A 25,634-nucleotide genomic window follows, 5' to 3' on the forward strand; every position below is an offset into this window, starting at 1 on the left:
CAAAAACATATCAAGGTATTGTCGGAACACCATGTTCATCAAGTCCATAGATTTGTATAGAGAGTTGGTGAACCTAATGAGTTTGAAATATTGTCTTTAGGATGTCACCTTCCTAAACCCTCAACTGGTGATAACCCGACCGGAGGTCGATCTTAGAGAAGTAACTTTCTCCTTATAGTTGATAAAACATAACATATATCCTTGAAAAAGAAGAATTATTCTTAATGGTAACCTTATTTAATTGTCGATTGTCAATACACATGCGAAGTTAACCATCCTTGTTGTGAACTGAAAAAAATGGAGCACCCTATTGAGAGATATTTGGTAAGAGGAATCCTTAGCTAACAAATCCTTTAATTGTTCTTTCACTTTCATATGTTCTATCAGATCCATACGGTAAGGAGGAATAGTGATAAGTTGCATAGCTTGGGGAAAGACAATATTGAGTTATATTTATACTTTGGTAGGGGTAAATATCTGGGAAACACTTTTAAAAACTCATAACCAACGGGGGATCAGTCAAAGATATGGTCTTCTGAATCCATATCCATTACCCAAACAAGATGGTCAATGCAATCTTTAGAAGTCATTTTTATAACATTAAGAGAATAAACATGTCACTACCCGCATATACACTCGTTAGGGCATTCTTAGGTCACAACATGGCGTACATGATCTCTCGGAGCTCTTATACAAGACCTTGAACATCATTCATTGCAAAACATATGAAAAGTAGTGTGGAATTTGAAACTTTATTTTCAAAACATAATGTGGAATTCATTTCATAAAACATCAAACTTATATCTCAAAAACCATCGATAACATCATGTGTAGAATAGTGTTGGGACACAACCCATAAAAGTCTAAACATGAAAGAATATAAAAGACATTGTAGTAGTGATTTCCTCGGATGCTATGAGGACTCACCAATCTAATTTCCTTGCAAACCTTGGAAACTCTAATCTTTAAAGAAACGCAATATCCTCAAGGCCCTACATGGAAAGCATGTAGGCAATATGCGTTAGTATGATATGTACTAAGTATGGAAACTATTATATCAAACATAAAATATCGCATATGGTTAGTCAATAATAGACATTATCATAAGTGATAAATGCATAAGCATAACATGAATATAATAAGCATATTAAAGCATCATAAAACATATAAGATTTCATACTGAAATCATAGTCCTTCTTACTTCAATGAACTACATCACATGCCACCTTAAGTACACTAGTGCAATGCTAAGTAGAATCCCATACTACTTCAAAATTTAAGTATATCACTTTGGTCATTCTTGATCATACTACACTTTCATAATAAAGACCTAAGTTCATCATAACATATGAGAAATATGCCCCTATGCTACCCCAAAGCATACTTGTGCAATGCATGTGAAGCATCCCATACTACCTGGCACACTAAGCATACCTTGAATTCACCCTATCTTGTTTTATATAATCTTAGGATTCATTTAATAGACCTAAGTTATTCATTCTAAAGAGTACATACCGTTAACATTTACTCAAAAAATGCTTGTGCAATGTACATAAGGCAGCCCATACTACCTCACATACTAAGCCTATCTTGAGGTTATCCTTAGCATGTTCACCCTTCATAGCCTTATCATTTCTTAACCTCATTTATTAAGATTTTCTCATCTTTAGTCTACATTACTAGGAAAGGCAACTCTAGTCCAGTCCTATTTTCAATCTCTTCTTCTTTAATGACCCTAGGTTATACCTTGTATAGTGCAGTTATGATGTCTGATAACACATTCATGCAAGGTACTTAGTTTGGTTCCTTTATCTAATACTTCTTACTTTATATCCTATCCCCTATCTTTATATTTTTAACACTATGAGATACTTATTTAAGCATGTCTAAGATCCTTAGTCATAAGGATCATACGAGATACTTTTTAAGGTATGTGTTGATCCCTTAATAATCATGAACATTATGAGATACCACTTGGGTATGTCTAGATTCATTAATACATTATGAACACTACTAGATAGATCTTGGACATGTCTAAGTTTATTATTTGCTTTGAATACAATGAGATGCTTCTCAAGAACGTCTAAGTTCATAGGATTTGGACATCTCTACTAGGATACCTTTACTCAACTACGTGAAGGAATCCCGCCTCATGAGACCTACTTGGATGGTCATCACAACTACTAGGTATGGCTCTCCTTTCTTCTTGGAGTTTGGACGCTTTCTAGACTATCCGATTCAACCATATACTCCAAGGTTTTCTTGTCAAGCCTTTCTCAACACTTATCTCTCATGGATGGATGTCCTTCAAAATCTCTCCTTGCTTAAGTGAATATATCACTTTAATTCAATCATCCTAAATATACATCCATGCAATAAACCGAAGGTTCATTATTCATCAATTTATTCTATCTTCATTCATAGGTAGATTAAGAATCTTATAAGTTGAGCTTTCTTCTCACAATCTTCATTACTACGTGAATATCCATAGTTCATCTTTAGGGTTCAATTCAATCAAGACCAATATTAATTAATTATGTCTATTTTAACTCTTACCTATGTGAGTCAATCATAATCAAGTAGCATAAAGTAAAATTGAATTAAGAAGATCAACATAAAACCTTCCTCTAGCCTCTAATGGCCTTAAATCACCATGGTCACCTTCAACCTCAATTACTTAAATTAATCATGAAAAAAATCATTAAAAAAGCATATAATCATCATTAAATTCTATACACTAGATTGGAATCACAATGACGCCTTACCCACAACGCAATCACAAGCCTCTTTAGAATGGGGGTTTTTTGGATTCACAATTGAAGGAAACTAGGGGGCATTTCATGTATGGAAGATCCATCTATGATTAAACATCACCTACCTTAAATTAAATCCTTATTAACTTCTTGAACCCTTGGTGAATTAGTTCTATGTTGCTGCCTGCAATTCTTTTTCTTCGATGGTTTTCTTGAGAGTTCTAATGTAAGAGAAAGGTTTTGATTTGGAGTCTAGAGTCTACAGGTGTATTTTATATTTTAAATACTCCTTATATATCTAAGAGCACCTAATTTAACCGCCCATGTCTTTATTTTGAGGTGGGGTGAATTTCCCAATTCACCCCTTCACTTAAAAGAACGCAGAAAGAATTGTAGGCCTGCATCGATGCTTGTAGTCAACGGTCCATCATTAGACGATGGGACCGTACTTCAGTCTGTTGTTATTGACAGAGAGTCCCATTTTGGTCTTTCAACTCCCAAGACTAAGTTTGTAGTTACTCCCACAGTCGACGGGGCGTAGATTGGTGATGAGACGTCGATTGCCTGTCGTCCCTTGTAATGTACCATGGTTTCATGGTACTTTCAATGCTTTTTACTTAATTTTAGTGTGTGTATAAGTCCTTTTGTAGTAATTCTAATATATTTTTATCTGTGTTTGTAGGAAAACAGTCCAAAATGGAAATGCGAAAGACTGCGTTGACATCAGTGACGAAGTGATGACTTACGGAGCCATCAACTGCCCGTCGACCCATCGATGGTTCTTAGGTGGTGATCATCGACTGGAGTTTCAAGCTGTTGAAATCAAATCAGGGAATTCTGAGTAAGTGTGGGGTTACGGAATGATCGACGGTCGGTTGACTGATCGACGAACCGTCTTGGCAAACCTTTGATTGTAATAGAAATTAGTCCAAGTACCCGACTTGAAGAAGTCACTAAGTATAGAGGAACAGAGGCATCGACGGACCGTAAGTCCAACGATGGACCGTGCTGTTGGTCCATCGATTGTAACAGAAAGGATGCAAAAGTGGAAGATGAAAAATATTTTATGTGTGGACTGACAGAGGCATTCGATGGCGCGTCAGTTGGGTCGTCCATTGAAGACGCGTTTTGGACATATTTTTTCGTTATTTAGAACGCCTTTTATTTTACGACTTTATTATGATAAATAGGGTTAAAAACCTCATTTTTGGGGTTAGACATTTTATTATTTTCATACTTGTGTTATTGGAAGTGTGTTATTGGAAGTTGAACATTGGTTTTGGGAAATATTTCAAGTTTCCGGAATTGATTCTCAAGATATTTTCTTTAATTCAAGTGTTATTTCTAGATTTTCTTCAAACTTGTCAAGGTAACTACATGAATTCTTGTTTGATATCTACGAATTGTGTATTTCTAAGCATGTGTAACTAAATCCACAACTACGGTTGTGGGAACCATGGGTAATTAACAAGGTAAAACTAGATAATAATAATTCTAGAATAGTTTCTTGCATGTATTGATAATTATTTTGTGTAGAAGTCTTTTTAATGAGTGCACGCGTTAGAACTTGGCCTTTTTCTACTTGCCATACCAAGGAGGTAGTTCATAGGAAAATAATTATCAACATAGATTTAGTATGCATTCTCTAATAGGCTAGTTTCCATACTTGCGAAGTAGTAACTTAGCCATACATTGAATATGACGCTTAATTAAGGTTAGTAAAGTAATCACACGTAGCTGGACCAAGGTACGGAGTGAAATTCTCTAGTTGTCGGAACAAGGAATAAAGGGTACATAACTTACCATTTTACATGCAAGATACTAGGAACGAGTTGTTATAGCTAGGATTACCGCGTTATGAACCTATCGAGCACACTTACACCCTAGTTTCTCTCATCACTTGAAAAATACTAAAGTTATAAACTTGCTATTTGTTTTACTTAGAAATAATTAAAGACTTTTGTTACACACTCCCCCTACACCTTTAATTAATTGTTTAAGGAAAGGACTTGATTAAATAGACTTAATCGTAGATTAAAGTTAATTCTAAATCATTTTTCTCAAGAGATAGACCCCAACCTTACAATTGAGTTCTTTACTTGATACGATCGCTTATATTTCTTTAGGGAAGTATAATTTGAGCATATAAAATTTTGGCGTCGCTGCCGGGGAAAGTGGCTTTTAGATTAACTTCAAGCACAATTACCAAAGTTAAGTCAATAATTTCCTAATTTAACTTTTTTTGTTTGTTTTTGTCTCTTTAAGGTCTAGCTCTAGTGTATGCCAAGTACACAGAGTCGAGGAGAATCAGTGTTTCCATTTGATCCAAAACTTACTCGCACACTCCATAGAATGAACAGTCCACATAATCTTGTTGACCTTAGCGATGAGATAAACTTTCAACCTCCTCCACCGATTGATGCTCAAAACCAAGTGATCGTGGAAAACCCTTGTGAGGGCGCTATGATGAGGCAATTTTCTGCCTCACACCCTCAAGAGTACTATAGGGGAAATGTTAACATCACTGACTTTGAGGGGCCACTTGTCCTACCTCCTCTACCACTTGGTCATACTTTCATGGTAACTAGTAGCTTGATGCAGATGCTCACCGCTAGAGGTTTGTTTTTGAGGCTACCATCTGAGGATCTACAGGATCACATTGCCAAACTAAGGTTGGTGTGTAACAGTTTTATAGGGAGGCCTGACTTGAACATGGACGTCATTGGGTTAAGAGTGTTCCCTCTCTCACTGATGGGAGAGGCTGTTATATGGTTTACTAAGATTTCATATAACTCGATCTATATATGGAACCAATTGAGGGATGTGTTCTTAGCACCTTACTATCTGGTGTCTAAGAAGCGCAACCACAAAGATAGGGTGAACAACTTTGTGGAATTACTAGGGGAGTCAGTAAGAAGTCTTGGGATAGGCTTACCTCATTCTTGAGAAGTGTCCTAAATCATCGTATTGATAATGAGTCACTTAAAGAGTACTTCTATCGGGGGAAAGATGATACCAATAAAATAGAGCTTGTGGTTCTTATGGGGAGGGTACTTATGTAGAGATTGTTGAGAAGTTAGAGAAAATCTCCTGAAATAATAAAGCTTGGAGCACAAGGAAGTCAGACACTAGCAGAAACACTTTTGCAGTGCAAGCTTCACATAACCCAAACACAGAAGAGATTCATGTAGAGATAGCTCAAATGAGAACTGATCTTGGGTTTGGTGTTGAAACATGTCACTGGGGTGCATAAAAGGTAAAAACGGTGAAATACTTGGATAATCCACCACCACCGGTTGATGAGTACTACGATGAAGAAGATTCTTATGCAGCGAATGAGCAGACCGGGGGGGGGGGGGGTTTCCAGCCTAACGCCCAAGTCTCTAATTAGGAGAATTTGCGCCAAGGTCAAGGAAATCAAGGTCTGAACTATGGGAATTACAACCGAAAGGGTTACTATGTTCGAGATGGAAATTATAACCTCAACAACAACTTCAACTGGGGTAATTATAGTAACAAAAATGATAGGAGTGGGACCTATATTCCATCTCAAAATCGAGAAGTTACTTCTAGGGATGGTGGAGTTAGTATGGCGCGAGTTGAGGATATATTGCGAAAGATGAGGAGGAGGTTTGATGTTAGTGATGAGCACACTAAAGAGTTGAGAAGTGATTTAGCAATATTGGGCAAAAGGTGGATGCACATGCAATCTTAATCAAGCATATTGAGTTGCAAATGGACCAATTGTCTTCAACTATGAACCCACGCCAACCGGGTACTCTTCCTAGCAATACCGTCCAAAATTCAAAAAAATATGGATATTGTATGGATGTCACTACTCGAGGTGGTAAGCAAACCATTGACCCACCTATGCCGTCTGGCGTAGAAGATGAGATAAGAGGAGATGATGAGGTAGAGGAATTTAGTGGTGAGTTGGTAGATAAATTTGGGAAAGAAGCAGAGGTACCCCAAAAGGTGACTCCCTTTCCTCGACCACCACCTCCATTCCCGCAAAGATTGGTGAAAAAGACTTAGGATGATAAATACCGGTATTTTATCACTATGTTGAAACAACTTTCCGTCAATGTTATTTTGATAGAAGCTCTTGAAGAAATGCCCGGTTACGCCAAGTTTATGAAAGATATGGTCACTAAGAACAGATTGTTCAGTTTTGAGGATGATAATCGGATGCAATATTGTAGTGCTATTGCTACAAAGTCTCTGGTGCAAAATAAAGAAGATCAAGTGATTTTAAGATTCCATGTACAATATGGTTGTTAGACTTTGCTAAAGAATTATGTGATCTTTGCGCAAGCATTAACCTCATGCCTCTATCCATGTACACGAAGTTAGGTTTGGGTGACCCAAAGCCCACTGCGATGCGGTTATTGATGGACGATCAAAAACTGAAGATGCCTATTGGTATACTCCATGTTGTGTTAGTAAAGGAGGAGTCATTCATATTTCCGGACGATTTTGTGATTCTTGACTGTGAGGTGGATTTGGAGGTTCCCATTATTCTACCGGTCGCTCCATGGTTGACATGGAAAAAGGGCAGATGAAATTTTTGTTGAACAATGAAGAAGCCATCTTCAACATTTATAGGTCCATGAGGTAGAGTGGTGATCTTCAATTGGTGTTTGTGATATCCTATATAGTTGAGAGTTCGTCGGAGGTACAAATAGACTAGCGTCTTAGTGTTGAGGCAGTAGCGACAATGATTATGAATTTTTAGAGTGATGGTATTGAAGAGTATGGGTCATTGGTTGTGGCACTTAATGGAGGTGATATTCATTTCAAACCAAAGAAAGTAGAGTTGGATATGAAGCATCGTGAGTCTCAACCCGCGAAACAATCTATTGAGGAGGCCTCAAAATTGGAGCTCAAAGCTCTACCACCGCATTTGAGGTATGTTTTGTTGGGAAAAGATGACACTTTGCCAGTAATTATTGTATAAGATTTGAATGCGCATTAGGTTGAGTATTTGGTGGAAGTGTTGATGAGGTTCAAGAGAGCTATTGGGTGGACTATTGCGGATATTATTGGGATACCTCCCAGTAATTGTTCATATGAAATCCAACTAATGCCCGATAATAAGCCAAGTATTGAGCACCAGATATGGTTAAATCCACCTATGCAAGAGGTAGTGAAGAAGGATATTATTAAGTGGTTGGATGCTGGAGTCATATATCCGATCGCTGATAGTAGTTGGGTATGCCCTGTTCAGTGTGTACCTAAAAAATGGGGAATGACTGTGGTCCTTAATGAGAAAATGAGCTTGTTCTATTGAGGTCGGTGATCGGATGGAGATTGTGTATGGATTACTAGAAATTGAATGCATGGACTTAGAAGGACCATTTTCATATGCCATTCATAGATCATATGTTGGATAGGCTTGCATGAAATGGGTGGTATTGTTTTCTTGATGTCTATTCGGGTTACAACCAAATATCTATTGCACCAGAAGATCAAGAGAAAACCACTTTTACTTGCTCTTCTGGATCTTTCGTGTTAAATATGATGCGCTTCGGGTTTTGTAATGCACCAACTAATTTTCCGAGATGTATGATGTCTATAATCTCTGATATGGTGGCGGACACCATTGAGGTGTTTATAGATGATTAGTCTGTTGCTGGTGATACGTTTGATCATTGTTTGAGTCATTTGGCCGATGTTCTCCAAGAGGTGTGACGATTGCAACGTTGGATATATTGGGAGAAATATCACTTCATGGTGAAAAAGGGTATTATATTGGGTGATCACTTCTCAGAGAAGGTTATAGAGGTTGATCGAGCCAAAGTTGAGGTGATAGAGAGACTTCCTCCACCTATCTCTGCAGAAGGTGTGAAGAGTTTCTTGGGCATGCGGGTTTCTGCCGAATTTTCATCAAGGATTCTTTAAAAATTGCACATCCTCTTTGAAAGTTACTTGAGAAAGAATCCAAATTTTATTTTGATGAATCCTGTCTAAAGGCATTTGGAGAGTTGAAGGAAAAGTTGGTGTCTACACCCATTATTATTTGCCCTTATTGGAGCAAACCATTTGAGGTGATGTGTGATGCGAGTGGGGTTGATCTTGGTGTGGTATTGGGACAAATAAGGGATAAAATCCTTCACCCCATTTATTATGCCAGAAAGACCCTTAAAAAAGCTCAAAAGAATTATACTATGACTGAACATGAGCTTCTTGAGGTTGTATTTGCGTTCAAAAAATTTCGCTCCTATTTGCTTGGAACGAGAGTTATAGTGCATAATGATCATTCCGCCTTGAGATATTTGATGGCAAATAAGGATGCGAAACTAAGGTTGATTAGATGGGTATTACTTTCACAAGATTTCGACTTTGAAGTGATAGACAAATTAGGGACCGGAAATTAAGTTGCCGATCACTTGTCCAGATTAGAGGATGAAGCTATGAGACAATAAGGTGAAAAGGCTGAAATTGATGATACTTTCCCTGATGAGCATGTATAGGCCGCTCCTAAAGATTTGATTCCACGGTTCGCCGATTTTGCGAATTACTTGGTTAGTGAGTCCCATCAGACTTGTCCTTTCATCAAAGAAAAAAGTTTATGCATGATGTGAAAAAGTTCTTTTGGGATGATCCATATTCATATAGGAGTTGTGCCGATGGTCTTATTGTCCTGTGTGTGTCGGAAGTGGAGATGTTCAGTGTTTTTTTGAGGCATGTCACTCCTCGTCTATGGGTGGGAATAATAGTGGTATCGGGACTTCCCATAAAATCTTGCAATGTGGCTACTATTATCCAACCATCCACCAAGATGCTCATGATTTCACCAAGGCATGTGATAGGTGTCAAAGAGATGGAGGAATTTCTAGAAGGCAAGATCTACCTTTAAATCCCATTTTGGTAATTGAGTTGTTTGATGTGTGGGGCATTGACTTTATGTGCCGTTTTGTGAGTTCTCATGGGATGAAGTACATTCTTGTGGTTGTTGATTATGTGTCCAAATGGGTGGAAGCCATATCACTTTCAAACAATGAAGGGAAGAGTGTCACCGCGTTCTTGAAAAAGAAGATATTTTCACGATTGGCGCCCCTAGAGCTATTATTAGTGATAGGGGATCCCACTTTTGCAACATGTTGATCAAAGGGTTATGGGAGAAATATAGGGTTCGCCACAATGTCGCCACTTCTTACCATTCTGATACTAGTGGGCAAGTTGAGGTGTCAAACAAAGAAATCAAGCAGATTCTTGCAAAAATGGTGAATACTAATGGAACAGATTGGTCAAGGAGGCTTGATGATGCTCTTTGGGCCTACCGGATAGCATACAGGACTCCCATAGGTATGTATGCATAACAACTCTTATATGGGAAGACTTGTCACTTGCCGGTTGAGTTAGAGCATAAGGCCATGTATGCAATGAAGAAACTGAAAATGGATTGGAATGAAGCTTCGAAATAGAGATTAAATGGGTTGAATGAGTTTGATAAGTTTCGCCTGAAGGCGTATGAAAGTTCAGCCCTCTACAAAGAAAAGACGAAGAAGTACCATAACCAAAAGAATGAGAAGCGCAAATTAGTGGTTGGGGATTTGGTACTTTTTTTCAAATCTAGGTTGCACTTGTTTCTGGGAAAACTTAAGTCCAAATGGACTAGTCCATTCTTGATCACTCAAGAGTTCCCTCAAGGTGCGGTTGAGTTGGAGAACAAGGAGGGTGCACGATTCAAAGTAAATGGGCAAAGGATAAAAGTCTACCTTGGGTAGGCAGAAAATGCGAATGAAGTGGTTAAGGCATACCATCTTGATGAAGTCTAAGCTATCAAGAGTCTTGGGTCGTACCACGACGTTAAATCAAGCTCTCATTGGGAGGCAACCCATATGTATCCTCTATCTAACAATGGGTTTTTCTTGACTTTATAGGAGTAGTTTCATTATTTCTGTTTTGACATAATGTCATGCGTGTATTTTCTTTTATTTTCTTTTAGAATTGTTGGCTAGAGGATAGACTAGGGTCCGTGTCTAAAAATTGTCCAGAAAACACACAAAAAAAGTACTATTTGGTACTAAATGTGAAGGGATCAAATCACTAGAAATCTGCAAAAATTGGTCTAGTGAAATGATCGATGAACCAATCAAAGGGCCGTCGTCCCGTCTACAGATCGTCGATGGGGTCCGTAGACCCCAGGTTTGTTTTCAATATATCTAAGTTAAGTTTCAATCGTCGGAGTAGTTGATGAACCGTCGATTGACTTACAGTCTGTCGACAGGGAATTGTAAGTTCCCCAGATCCAGGGACCTGACCCGACCCGACCAACTATAGAATGATTTTCAACTCTTATGTTACTTCCCACCTTTTAAAATTCCCCCAACCAATTTTCTTCCCATATTCCATTACTGCCCCACTCACTCACACTAATTCCCCCATTAATCCTCTCTAAATTTCTGATTCTCTCACCATCTCCCTATTCCTACACTTCCATCCTCTTCTTTTATTTTCTTGGTCGGTGTTAGAAGGTGGGATCGATGTTGTTCTTTCAAAATTCATCCTCCCACTCACTCGAGTACATTATACAGGTATGGAATTATGATCCTCTCAATGAATTCTCATTCATTTGCATGAAAATGATGAAAAATGTATGTGGGTCTTGACTTTGGGATGAAATTGTATGAATAACTTGTTAAAATTTTGTCCCTAGTCCATTAGACTGATGGAAAGTGAATGGGTTGGGGTTTTTAGTGTCTAAATGAACTTTGTTATATGTTTTATTTTTGTCTGACTTAAGGCTTGATGGTCTTTTAGAATCTAGGATTGAAATTGCAATAATCCAAGCCATAGGAATGACGAAATGGTGTGTTAAATGCTATATGAACATGATGTGTTGTAATTTGCTTAAAATTGTTCTTTATAGGTTCCAACATTGGCTTACTAGATTCTATCTTTGACTGACAGTACTAGACCCCGTCTTTGGACAATCGGTCAATCAACGGACCATCGGTCAATCGATGGATCGTCGGTCAATCGACGAACAATCAATGTGATCCATCGATAGTTACACCCCAATTTAGTCTAACTCTAGAACGATGTATGTGGTCTACGGTCCGTTGATTGATCAACGGACCGTCCCCCATGTCCATCGTTTGTACAAAACCCTATGTGCTGAGGGTTTCTAAATTTTGTCTACGTGTCCAACGACAGAAGTGACCTACTATCTTTCAGTTGATCGACGAACCGTCCTGCACGTCTGTCTTTTTTAACAAAACCTCTATCTCATAACTATAACTTCTAAAAGTTTTGTAAATATCCATTTATGGACCGTCGTTGCATCGATGAACTGTTAATAGTGCGCATCGTTAAGTTCTGCAGTTCTGAACTTGACTATGTTTTGTGTTCAACCTTTGGTGTTTGCTTTTTTCGAGTGTATTGAATGATTATACTGGTTCTAATAAACTTTCTTTGCAGGTAGAAATGTCCGCCAAGCCCAACATTATCTATTCCCGAGGACGTTCCGAGTCCGTTTCCCTTTAACACCGAATGGTGATTGGGTCGAATGATGAGACTGATCCCGATACGTGCCACATGGCACCTAGACAAAGGCACGTGCTGCTAGGACTACTTTGGGTACGCCCTAAAAGGTGGCGTGTAGTTATTGCCTTCCTGTCTGATGAGGAACGCACACTGACCGACACACCATCTGGATCTGCTGCAGGTTCTGCGGGAGCGTCTGGCTCCGAGGAGTCTTCAGGTTCTAAGAGGTCATCAAAATTGCATGGTGCCACTGTTCCTACTGCACCTGTCTACTCTACCTCATATGATGAGGCCGATAGTGCAGATTCTACTCCAGCGCCCTAGTTCGACGTCTCTTCACTGGTTGCTGATCAGCCCAACCAGTGGGGCGTAGAATGACAATACTAGGTGTATAGTTATGCAAAGTCGCTCAATGATATGGGGGTCATGACTCGGACTCTGACAGTCGAGCTCCGAGTTTTTACAGGGAGTACTCACACAATGTTGGTTATATATGACCTCTTTACCCGCCATCAGCTCGAGTGGATTGCTAGGAGCGTGGGATGCTATAGTGAGGAGTTGGTGTGAGAGTTCTATGCTTCATATGTAGCGACTCTCAGTTCCTTTTTGGATAGGCGGTCTAATCCCGCCAGACAGGTACCAGTGACGCAGTTCAAGTCCGTGGCCGCAGGGTGGACATCTCTTTACCTACTATTTACCGTTTCTTATACAATGCTGATACAGATGCTACCAGGCAGCCCCTTACCCCCGAGTTTGACTAACAGTGGAAGATGATAAAGGAGGGCCACTTCCAGTGTGATACGATGGTGAGAGAGGCCACCAAGAGGTTGATAGCCCAACATATTTTCGTGGATCGTGAGGATGCAAATTGGGTGTTGGAGACCAGAGGACTTATCAAGAAGGCCCACTTCAGGTTTACTGCGAAGTTCATCTGGATATTGGTCTGTCACTTACTATTCCCTATTGCAGCTTACAATATTCTTACATGGGTACAACAGTATTGGTAGTTGCTATGGTTGCGGGGTTCAAGGTGGATTTTATGAGGCTGTTGGTGGCAGTGCCGATTTGGCACATTTATGTTTTCTCAACTCCTACATAGACAGTTTATATCGTTCTCATTCGAGATGGGGCCAATGAGGTTGATCCTAATAGAGGGCCTAGGGTAGAAATGTAGCTGCTAGGTGAGAACTTGGCGGACACGGTAGAGCAAATCCAAGGGACTGATCAGGATACATTAGAGCCTACCGACACCACCCCGGTTGAGTCTATCTGAGGCACTAGATGAGCTCTCAGTTCCTCCCTATCTACCCATCAGTAATACTGGTCCCGATTGCTAGGGTCAAGAATCTAGAGGCCCCATGGCCACACTGATGCATCATATCCAATCGTGGATGCATAGGTTCATTGCTGAGGCGGAGGATCGGATCGAGAAGAAGATTGTCGAGCATACTGAGATAAATATTATGGTGGTCCATTAGCACCTTGATGTATTCAACTTGAGAGTTCTTGCCCGGCTAGCCCATAGTATTGATTTGACTACTCTCCAGGCTGCTGTGGCGAGTCTGAGGGCTAATGTGGATGCAATTCTTGATGCGCGGGTGCCCAAGTCTGAGGCCAAATCTGCAAAGCTTGCTGAGGATAAAGTGCTTGCTGTATTGTTCACTACTTCCACTACACCACCGCCCCCACCACGTGAGCGTGCCAAGAGGTATGGAGTTGGAGGACGCGAGGAGAGGCTTTTTTATAGATTAGGAGGCTCGACAGATGAGGGCGCGTGAGTTGGATGCTATGGATTCTAGATCTCGATTGGAGACTGTTGAGAGGAGCACCACTGAGGGTGCTGTAATTGCTGCGGACACTACTGATGGTGTCCCTACTACTGATGGAGCGGTTTCCGGGCAACGGGACCCACTATCTTGTTGATCCTCGGCGCTATGCGCCTCAGGTTTGCTTCACCTACCACCTTGTTTTTTATTTCTTATACATTGAGGACAATTGCATGCTTTCTTGTTGGGGGTGGGGTAAATTGAATGTGAGTGATAGGGTGAAGCCTGAGTAATCCAACTCACTATCCTCTCTTGGGGTTTTCTTGCCTGTGTTCTTTTGCCCCAAGAGACCGATTATTTTGCTGTTCAACCAGAATGTTTAGTACCTTGTACAAAGTATGAATGTGAAATCTGAAGCATGATTGCTAAATACAATGACATCCCATTCTAAAGAAAATGCATGCATGATTAGGGATAATGAATGTTGCATGTGTTGGCCCTAAGAGTGACATAGAGATACACAATTGCATGACCGTTAATCTAACACTCTAACTAGGTGTCCAATAATTTGGTAAGGTAATGAGGTGTTAAGTTAGTGTGAGGAATGTTGAATAGTCCACTATTGGTACATAGCTAGAACTTGCCCGATTAGTCCTTCAAAATGTAATAAGTGTTAGACAATTAGGAAAGGATCATAGGCCCTTGTTCAAAATTAGCTAATCTTTAGTCTAAATAAAATAAAACCAAATGAAGTAAATCCCTTTTTGATCCAAATGATCAGAGCTTACACTGGACATTTCTATTCTACCCCAACTCATCGTTTCTGGGTATAATGTGTTGTCCTTGGTCCCTCCTTGGACATGTACACCTCAACTTACGCCAAAAACATAAGCTAAGGGTGGCTAATGCAGAAACCTATCTCGTCTTGTCCTTGACCCGACATTGGGTAGTGTGTACCTCGACTCATAGCAAAGCCATGAGTTGAGGGTGACTATTATGAGGAATGTTCCGAAAAGTGGGGTTGACAGAATTAGTGTGAATGAAAAAAAAGAGAAAAGAAAAGTGACTTAATCAAGGTTGATATCAAGTGAAAAATTTGAAAATAAAAATTAAAAAATTAATAAATAAAAGAAGAATCACTTGTAAAAAAGGAGAAAGAAAGGAGAAAAGAAAGGCAAAGAATATAAGAAAATGAATATTAGGGCATAATAGATGATGAAAAAGGTAGGACAGTTAGTCGTAATGTCAAAGAGGGAAACAAGTCACTAAAATGCATCCATATGTACCCTACCTGACCCAGAGCCTACGTTACAATCCAAGAAAGTCCTATCGTGATCCTGGGAGTCTAATATGTTGAACTTAAAGCACTGAAAATAAGGGCAAGCCTATGATGACAAGTATCAATTAGGTGTGAAGTTGTTTGGAGAGTGAGTGTTGAATAATAATCCCTATACACAAATCTGAAATCACTATGTGAAAAAGGAGGATATTGTTTTGAAGTGAGGACAATATTAGAAAGTTGGTACCTTAGTTAGAGATACAAGAGGAGAGATGCCGGTGCGTGGCGAGTCATTGTCATGGTGTGATCTCGACGAATGAGGTAGTGATCCTAAGAGTGATGTCATGCATAAAAGCAACAAAAATAATCTGGATTGATAGCCAGATAATTGCGAAAGCTTTAACAAGGATACTTTTGCAAAAAGGTGTTGTGGTGAGTCATAGGGCGTCACTTGAGGACAAACAACGAATTTAAGTTGAGGGTGTTGATTTACCGTGGTTTCAAGGTACTTCCAATGCTTTTTCGTTATGTTTAATGTGTGTCTAAGGCCTTTTTGTAGTAATTCTACTGTATTTTTATCTGTGTTTGTAAGAAAATTGTCCAAAATAGGAACACAAAAGACTGTGTTGAAATCAGTGCAAAAGTGATGACCTAGGGAGACATCGATAGCCCGTCAACCCATCAACAGTCCGTAGGTGGTGATCATCGACTAGAGGTTCAAGCTGCTTAAATCAAATTGGGGAATTCGAACTAAGTGTGGGGATACAGAAGGATTGACAGACCATCCAGACAAACGATTGATTGTAACATAACGTAGTTCAGTACCCGACTTGAAGAAATCACTAAGTATGGAGGAACAAAGGCATTGATGGACCGTAAGTCCAACGACAGACCGTGCTATTGGTCCGTCAATTGTCATAGAAAGGATGCAAAAGTAGGGGCTGAAAAAGATTCTAAGTGTGGATGATGGAGGCAGTCACTGGTCAGTCGTTCAATCGAAGGAGTGTTAGTTGGGTCGTCGACTAATGTCGCATTTTGGAAAGATTTTTCCTTATTTAGTATTATTTTCATTTTAGGACTTTATTATTGTAAATAGGGTTAAAACCCTCGTTTTTTGTGTTAGTCTTTTTACAATTTTTCATACTTGTGTTACTGGAAGTTGAACTTTGTTTTTTTGGGAAATATTTTAAGTTTCCAGATTTTCTTCAAACTTGTCAAAGTAAGTACATGAATTCTTGTTTAATAACTATGAATTGATATTTGTAAGCATGGGTAACTAAATCCACAACTAGGGTTGTGGGAACCATGGGTAATTAACAAGGTAAAACTAGCAAAATAACAATTCTAGAATAGTTTTTTGCATGTATTAATAATTTTTTCGTTTAGAAGTCTTTTTAATGAGTGCACGCATTAGAACTTGCCTTATTTCTACTTGCCGGACCAAGCACGTAGTTGATAGGAAAAAAATTATCAACATAGATTTAGTATACACTATCTAATAGGCCAGTTTCAATTGGAGCAAAGTAGTAACTTAGCCATCATTTGAATATGACGATTACTATGAGTTAAATGTAAGGTTTAGTAAATTAAACACACGTAGCTGGACCAAGGTACGGAGTGAAATTCTCTAGTTGTCAGACAAAGGAATTAGGGATACATAACTTACCACTTTTCATGCAAGATACTAGGAAAAAGTTGTTATATCTAGGATTACCGCGTTATGAACCTATGCGAACTCTTAAACCCTAGTTTCTCTCATCACTTGATAAAAACCAAAGTTATAAACTTGATATTTGTTTTAGTTAGAAATAATTAAATACTTTGTTACACAAAACCCCCTCCCCCTTTAATTAATAGTTTTTGGAAATGACTTGATTAAATAGACGTAATCGTGATTAAAGTTAAGCCTAAATCATTTTCCTCGTGGGATCGACCCCAACCTAACAATTGGGTTCTTTACTTTGTAAGACTGATTATACTTCTTTAGGGAAGTATAATTTGAGTGTATCACCTTGACAGTGCCAAGGTAGTGTACTTTCCACTTTTGGGTTCTCCTCAAGGACCACTTGGGTGGTCCTTGGGGAGTCGTGCCAGATGTTTCCACAAAAAATACGCCCATCGAGATATTAGGAACTATCTCAATCAATTTGGGCCCCAAACTCAACCTAAAACCTCTAAGGCACGCTAGCACGTCTCAAGGCTAATTTTCAAATGTCACTGGACATTCTTGGAAGTTTCCCCTCCAAACTCTATCACTCAGTACATTACCTCTAAACACCTTAATTGACAATTCTATGACATGATTCACTCATGACACACATGCTATGCTCTAATTGGACCTAATTCATCTTTCGGTCCTTACAAAATAAACTTTATCTTAGGCATAGAATTTCCCTCTTTCCACTCTAGGATGGGCTCATACGGAAACTGAAACTTGACTACAAAGGTTTCACGGTCAGTATAAGCATAACCATAATGGAGAAAATCCATCCAAAGAATAACAATATGAGTGAATCAATTGGATAAGGAGACGGGATAATTTTCTCTCTTAAGAACAATAGATTTACCAAAAGGTGTAGAGAAAAAACAAGATATAAGAACACATTTGGAGGAACATCAAACCTTTTAACAACATACGGTGTTACAAAAGACAAGGTAGCACTAGGATCAAGAGAGCATGGACATCAAGATGAAGTACTTTCAATATACCTGTCACCATATTAGGAGAACCCTCTATCTTATGAAGACTTTGAAGTGTATAAGATATGTTTTTCTTTGGGAGAGCTTGAACCCAAAATAACTAGGTGGAGCTTTCCGACAATAATTTTCCTTGTCATTTCTAGATTTTAAATTCCTCGAGAAGTGACCACTATTTCCACAACCAATTCAATTATCCTTGATAATCATGCATTTTCTCGAATGACTCTTGCAACAGTTTTTGCATATGGGAACTGAGTATCAATTTCAACCACTATTTCCAACTTGAGGATTAGGGTTAGACAATGTATTATTGTTGAATATAGGAGCCAAAATCATTGGGGGAAACTTGACCAGAAAACCTTTTTTGGAAACTAGAACAACCATGTTCATCGGACCTTGAATGCAAAAAGTCACTGTCACCGGTGTTTTCACTATTTGATCCCTGTAACTTCCCTTAAATTTCTCCTCATTGATTCGTTTAGCAAGAATCATTAGGCAAAAAATTTCAATTTCGTTCATTAGCATGGTAGTTTGACATTCCTTAACTACCGTTTTTTACTCTAAAAAAAAGTTTCTCATTGTCCCTAGAGTTGACAACTATAGTTAGGGAATACCTAGACAATTATGTGAAGTTCAAGGAATACTCATTCACTCATATTCCCTTAAAGTGATTTAATGAATTCAAGCACCTTTTCCTTCCTCATCTCAAGGGTAAAAACCTATCAACGAAAGTATCCTTACACTTTTGCCAATTGAGAGGACCCACATCAACCGTCCTCTCTTCATTCCATTGGTTGATCAAAATGTAGACAACACCCTTAAGGTGATTAGCGGCAAATTCACCTTCTTTATAAATGTCTCTCCCACGATCTTCAAAATATTATGTAACTCATCAATGAATATTTGAGGATCATGCTCAAAATTGGAAACAATGGAACTTTCAAGGATTCAGCATAGTGAATTCACTTATTCTACTTGTTGTCGTGCCAACATGGGGACCAAAACCTCCAAATTGGCTTGAGATATCATGGATTGGGTCAATACTTTTAAAATAACTCAAAACTCTGTATTAGTCATCATTCGGCAAAAAAATTGTATGGAATTTGTGGAGCCTTTTGAAGAGCACGTGCTTCGACATTCTCACCTGCATTCCTCCTTACAATTTCACTTTGAGGGAACATATCCTAAAGTTTATCGTATAAGTAGTAGGAGATAGACATGTAGAGGTACACTCTATCAAACGACTTTAGAATGATGAAAGAAGTGTAATTTCCTTAAGATTTTATATCCTAGATGTTCCACAAAGTTAAAGGACATTTGACGCTCAAAACTAAGATTTAATGAGAGAAATCAAGTGTATTTATATGGATAAGATCCTATTATACGAACACTTGGTTGTAAAATATAAATAAAAAGGAAGATAGAGTGAACAAAAGATACAAATATAGAGCCCTATAGAGACCATGGTCAAGTTGATGATCCGTCTGAGGGCTCGTGGAAGAGAGACAACAGAAACCTTCAACTACATATATAAAGACCACAAATCCCTTGATGGGCCATTTTCAAATAGAAAATCCGTCTAAAGGATCATGGACTAGAAACAGGTAATCCATTGACCGGCCAAGTGAAGGCACAACTTCACAAAGCAGTAGACGGACTGGTTCGCCTAAGACAAACCGTCTAGTTGCTCGTGAGAATGACCAATGAAACAAGTCCCACAATGTCTAAGTGTGGGACCATGAAGGGAGTGACGAGCCCTCAGCATGCTCATGAATCATCACGACAAATGAAGTCTTTTTTCTAGTTGGATTTTATGTTAAGGACTATTTTAATTCCATAGGTTTTATTTTTGAAAATATTACCTGATATCGTTCTATACGTTCACATTGAAAGCTTGGACAAATGAGAGTTTTAATTAAAAACACTTCGATATGTCGATTAGTTTTGATCAAATCTTCATGATCATTATGGACTGTTGATGATAAATATTCTTTTGGTTTGATATTATTCTATGCTATTTCTATTATTCTTTCAATAATATAATCTACTTATTTTTTTTAAATAATAAGAATCTACATACCACAACTAGGGTTGTTGGAACCTTGACTAAAACATTGTTACAAATTAAGAATATGAGTAGTTCATTTTTAGTTGTGCGTGTTGATTCTACTTTCATTTTGAGTTCTTTCTAATGGTGCACACATTAGGACATACTTATCTTTACCACATATTTTAGAGAAAAGTAATAATAAGGAAAAAAGTAGTGTCATATTCCAATAACTATATATAAAGATATGAGTTCGAGAGAAGAAAATATCCTTAACAAGTATGAAGGTTAAACATTCAAACACTCTTAGACCATGATTAAAAGAGTTAAAGTAATCTAATGGTGTTGAGAAGCGTTTAGATATACCTAGCTTGCTGGAACAAGTAATGTTAACAATAGATATTTGCTTGTATAAAGTTCAAGAATGAACTGAAGGTCATCGGAAGATAACCATAGTCTTGTTAAATCAACTACCGAAATCTTGAAATTATTGTTGCTTTTGTTAACTAACTTCAACATTGGTTACATAAATAAGAAACAACCCAATATTACTTAACATAATTTACTATTATTTGAAGATATTAATTGTAGTTGAAAACAGTGTCAGTAAGGTTATTTATGTAGTAAATTCCATATACGATCGACCTCAACTATAGTTGAATTATGTATTAGGATTTGACCATTTGTATTTCTAATTTTAAGTGTTAGTTTTTACGTATAATACTTTGGCTCCGCTGCTAGGAAGTTCTCTTCATAAATAGTTTAAATTACTTCAATTGTAGATGTATTTCCTATATTTATTCTCTTTTTACGTGAGTACCATTTATAGGTTTAAAACATTAGAAGTAATAAGCACCTTTGATTCCTTATGATCCTAAATTAAGTAAAAGCATAAGAAAGATTATGAACCGCAGGAAATCGAAGCCTAGAGGTAAATTGTGACACGATGATGAGGCCCATGCTAGAGGTGCTCTGTAGAATGTTAATGACCCTCCTTGGGGGGTTGAATATAATGAAGGAGTTGAAGAGAGATCGCCTTATCAACATCAACATCTATCTCCCATGGGCCGAGTCCAACAAAAACATATGGTGTTTTAAGAAAATGACCTCGATATTGATTGATTTGGAGCTATTAGGGCAATAATAGTACAAATTCTACCTCTAGGAGTTACGTTTACTACAACTAGAAGCATAACACAAATTTTAAAGGTTAAGGAGATGATTAGAGGATATACCAGTGAGGTTGTGAATAATCATCTAATAAATTGAAGAAAATGACCAGGTCACCACAAATTCCGGGACTCAACAAAAACTATTAAGAGGCTGAGTTTATTTCCTTCCTCCCTAAGTAGGAAATGAACAAAGAGGATGAATGATATTCCACATGAATCAATCAGAAATAGGGAAGAGCTAAGGTTAGCTTTCATGGAGAGGTTCTCCCCCGAATAAAATAGGTGCAAATGATAGATGAGATAGGTTCTAATAAGTAGATACCAAGTGAATAAATGCATGACACATGGTGGAAGTTAAGACAATAGCTAATGAAGTTCCCAAATAACGGCCATATTGAAAGAAACTTGAAGCAGATTTTATAGGACATTAATTTTCTTTCTTAAGCCGTTGTAGATGTAGTAAGTCCTAGATCTTTCATGAGAAGACCATTCCACGAGATTATGTTTATCATTAATGAAATATCAAAGAACAACGGAGGCTGGAACATAAGGGATGAGAGGTCGGATACCTTGGGTTCACCTTTGAAATCATAGTTAAGGAATGAAAGAAAGAACAGAAATCATACATAGACCTAGCCTACTTGAAAACCTAGTTGGACCTCATCACAAAATATCTCACTACCGGTTAAGAAAAGGTAAATACAGTGGTGCGGCTAACTATTATGAAGTGTCAAATGCTGATTTTAATGAAGAAGACAGGTACTTGAACAACTATGGGGGTTTTTGAGTTTATAACTCAGTCATCTAATGCTACAATTCTGGAAATCAAGGTCATAGTATTCAGCGAGATGGTCAATATGATAGACCAAGTAATTGGGATCAAGGAAGTGTGTAGAACATAGAGGGTTTAAAGATGAGCGCAATGGTGTTATGTAACTTCAAGTAACCAAGATAGGAAAACTAGTAGTTCTAAGAGTTCCCGGATGGAAGATATGTTGATGAATATTCTATAGAGAATTAGTCTATATATGTGGGAGTTAGAGAGCTTAGGAATTGCTTATCCATTATTTATCAACTTGTATATTCGCAGTCAATCTATCAAGAAGTTGGACCCAAATGGGGCAACTGTTATCCTCACTAAACTAGAGAAAGAATGGAACAGTACCTAGAGTTACCATTCAAAACCCCAAAAATAGGCATTACACGGCGATCACTACAAGAACTAGTAATCATTTTTATAGCATAAACCTTAGGCATTGAGTAGGAAGAGAGTATAGAAAAATATGAGGAAACATAGGTGAATATAGAAAGTGTGCATGACTAAGAGGTATTTAGATGGGCGGAGAAGCAATCTAGATAGAATGAAACTACTATAGAGGTAACCTTACCTTCACATCAAATACCTAGAAAACCTCATAGATTTCTTTCAAGGGTCATGAAAAAAGTTTAAAATGGAAAATTCTTGAAGTTTATCTCACTACCAAAGATTGTTCCGCTAGATGAAGCTTTAGAGAAGATGCGAGGTTAAGCTAAGTTCATGAAGGACTTAGTAAAAGAGAAGAGGGATGAGAGTTTTGTACCAACAAATAATATTCATCATTGTAGTTCTATTACCAGAGGGTTCTTAGTGTAGAAGAAAGAGGACCCATGTGCGTTCACTATACCTTATACCACTGCTGTATTCAAGTTTGCTAAAGATGTATGTGATCTAGGAGCTAGTATAAACCATATGACTTTTTCCATATACAAATGGTTGGGATTGGGGGCTACAAGGCCTACGACTATGAGATTGATGATGACACAGAAATGTGAAGAGACCGACAGACCTTTTTTGCGATGTGTTGGTTAGGGTGGAAAGCTTCATCTTCACAGTTAATTTTGTCATTTCGGATTGAGAATTATATTTTGCAGTTCCCATAACTATAGGAATATTATTTTTGGGCAGTTGAAAAGCTCTAGTTTATAAAAAAATTGGGAAGATAATTTTTTGTCACATAAACGGAGAAGCTAAATTCTATGGGATCAAATAGATGAAGCAACACAAGATAAGAGTGTGGTATATACAATTCACATTTTTGAAGAGGGATACACTGAAGTTTCCATAGAAGAAATACCTGATGTAGAGAAATTGGTTTAGTAATAATGAATGTTGATGAAGTCTTTCAGGTCAACTATGTGGAGACTCTAAATGCACTGCAAGACATGGGTTAACTTTCATACTCTCCAAGAAGTTAGTCTTGAACCTAAAGAACACTCCGAATCCTCCAATAAAACTATCTACGAACGAACCGTGTGTGCTTGACTTAAAGTAGTTGCCTAGCCATTTGAGGTATGTGTTTCTATCCAAAAATAACACTTCAGCAGATATTGTGGCTGCAAATATTAATGTTGAACACGTGGAAGCAGTGTGGAAGGTATTAAACAGATACAAAAAAACAATTGGTTGGGACATTGTTGACATTATTAGAATACCTCCAGGCATCATCCCTCATCAACTTCAGTACGAAAAATATTGTAGCCCCCGTGTAGAGCATTAGAGGAAACTGAATCCACCTACGCAAGAAGTAGTCAAGAAAGAAACTATCAAGTGGATTGACTCAGGAATGGTGTAGTCATTGGGTGAGCCACTGTTGTGTGTACCAAAGAAGGGTGGAATGCCTATAATGAGAAATGTCAAAATTGAACTGATTTCGCATCGGTGGCGCTAACGTTATAGCAAACATTAGATAAAGAACTCCACCTTATTATTCAAGAATAGAAAGAAAATTTAGAAGAGATTAGTTGAAACCATCCTTACTAGAAAGCTCCAAGACCTTGACTTTCAATGGTGGCTTGATAGAATTTTTGAAGGGAAGAACTTTTGACGGTTTTGAAATTTTAGATTTTTAATGGAGGGTTTAAGGTTTTTGATTTTGGAATGGGTGTATAATTACCTTAAATCAGTATATTGTACAGACCAAAAATATCCAAAATACCCCTACATTAGTTGGACCTTGTTAATTAAGTCTAACTTGACTTTAAAATGACGTAAACAAAACTGGGCAGCCACTGCGCCTCGCCGAGCCACCTCCATATTTTGATTGTCGAAATCATATTGAGGCATTGAGATGTATGACAATCCCGCGTCTTAATGAAATTTTTTTTCATTCAAGTGTCAGCTGCGCGTTGCGCAACCACATCCAAAAAGGGGCTTTCTGCATGCTTCCTTGGCAGCCTCCTTAGAAAATCTTTGGTCCTCCTTACAGACCCTTTGGTTGGTACTTCCGTTAGTTTTGAACCTAAACTCTTTTAGACATTAGGGTATCCCATAGAGATTTTAGACTCCAAAAACCACACAAAACCATACAACATACTAAGAGACACCAACACGCAAAAGACTAGTTTTCAAACTTCTTGGTCATCCCTTGACGTTTGACTTCAAAACTCTTTAAAACTGAATTCAAAAGGTTTTCTTAATTATTTTAACAAGTTATTAACTTAAGGAGCACACGTGAAGATCTAATTTATCCTATTTCATTTTGATGGTTGTAACATTAAGAGTAGGCCTAGACCTCTATCCCCTTCACATATTCAAATTTTCTTGGGCTGGCTGGTTACTATAGAATGTTTATGGAAGTGTTTTATTAGATTGCGTCTACATTTATGGAATTTAAGCAACTGAAAATCAAGTTCTTGTGGTTGGAATTTTGTGAGAGGAGTTTCTGAGAACTAAAAGATAAAATTACCACTAGTTTGATATTAACTCTACCAGAACGATCCGATGCATTCGTTGTTTACTATGATGCTTGAAGTATTGTACTAGGGTGTGTCCATATAAAAAATTAATACATTATTATATTCTTCACAAGAACTTAAAATACATGAAAAGAACTGTCATATCCATGATATGGAACTAGTGGAGCTTGTGTTTGCCTAAAAGATCCGGAGGCATTAATTATATGGTGTTCATGTTGATGTATTTACCAACCATAAAAGTTTTCAATATGTGTTAAAGAAAAAGGATTTAAAATCTGTACCAATGGATCAGGCTTGAGTTGCTAAAGTATTTTGACATGAGTATCTATTATCACTCAAACAAATCAAATATGGTTACAAATGCTCTTAGTTTGCTATAAATGGGTTGTGTTGCCCATGAGGAAGAAGATAAAAAGGAGTTGATAGATTCTCCCAATTGAGTGTTTGGTTGGTTTATAATCCATCAAAGGTGGTGTTGTGGTTCAAAATAGTCTTTTGAGTCTGAGATGAAAGCAACACAATTGATCCAATTTCGCTTGACTTCGCTTATAATAACTATCATTCAATTACTTGTATTGATACATTTAATATTTTTATGGAAGGTGGTTTAGATCTCATATAGGTGTGGTTTGAATTTTGTGAGGTTGTTTTGATATGTATAATCATTTAATTAGGCTATGGAGAATGTTT

The 25,634-nt window shown here is 37.9% G+C and overlaps 1 protein-coding gene across 1 annotated transcript; it reads left to right on the top strand.

The window, feature by feature from the left end:
* Positions 1–9,853: 9,853 nt before the first annotated feature.
* LOC138348823 (uncharacterized) lies at positions 9,854–12,245 on the top strand. The gene is made up of 3 exons (XM_069298403.1): positions 9,854–10,061; positions 10,239–10,447; positions 12,180–12,245. The coding sequence occupies exons 1-3, from the start codon at positions 9,854–9,856 to the stop codon at positions 12,243–12,245; spliced, it is 483 nt and encodes a 160-aa protein (XP_069154504.1).
* Positions 12,246–25,634: the final 13,389 nt, after the last annotated feature.

The sequence above is a fragment of the Solanum lycopersicum genome, chromosome 5, assembly GCF_036512215.1.
Source record: "Solanum lycopersicum chromosome 5, SLM_r2.1".
In the NCBI taxonomy this organism is placed as follows: Eukaryota; Viridiplantae; Streptophyta; class Magnoliopsida; order Solanales; family Solanaceae; genus Solanum; species Solanum lycopersicum.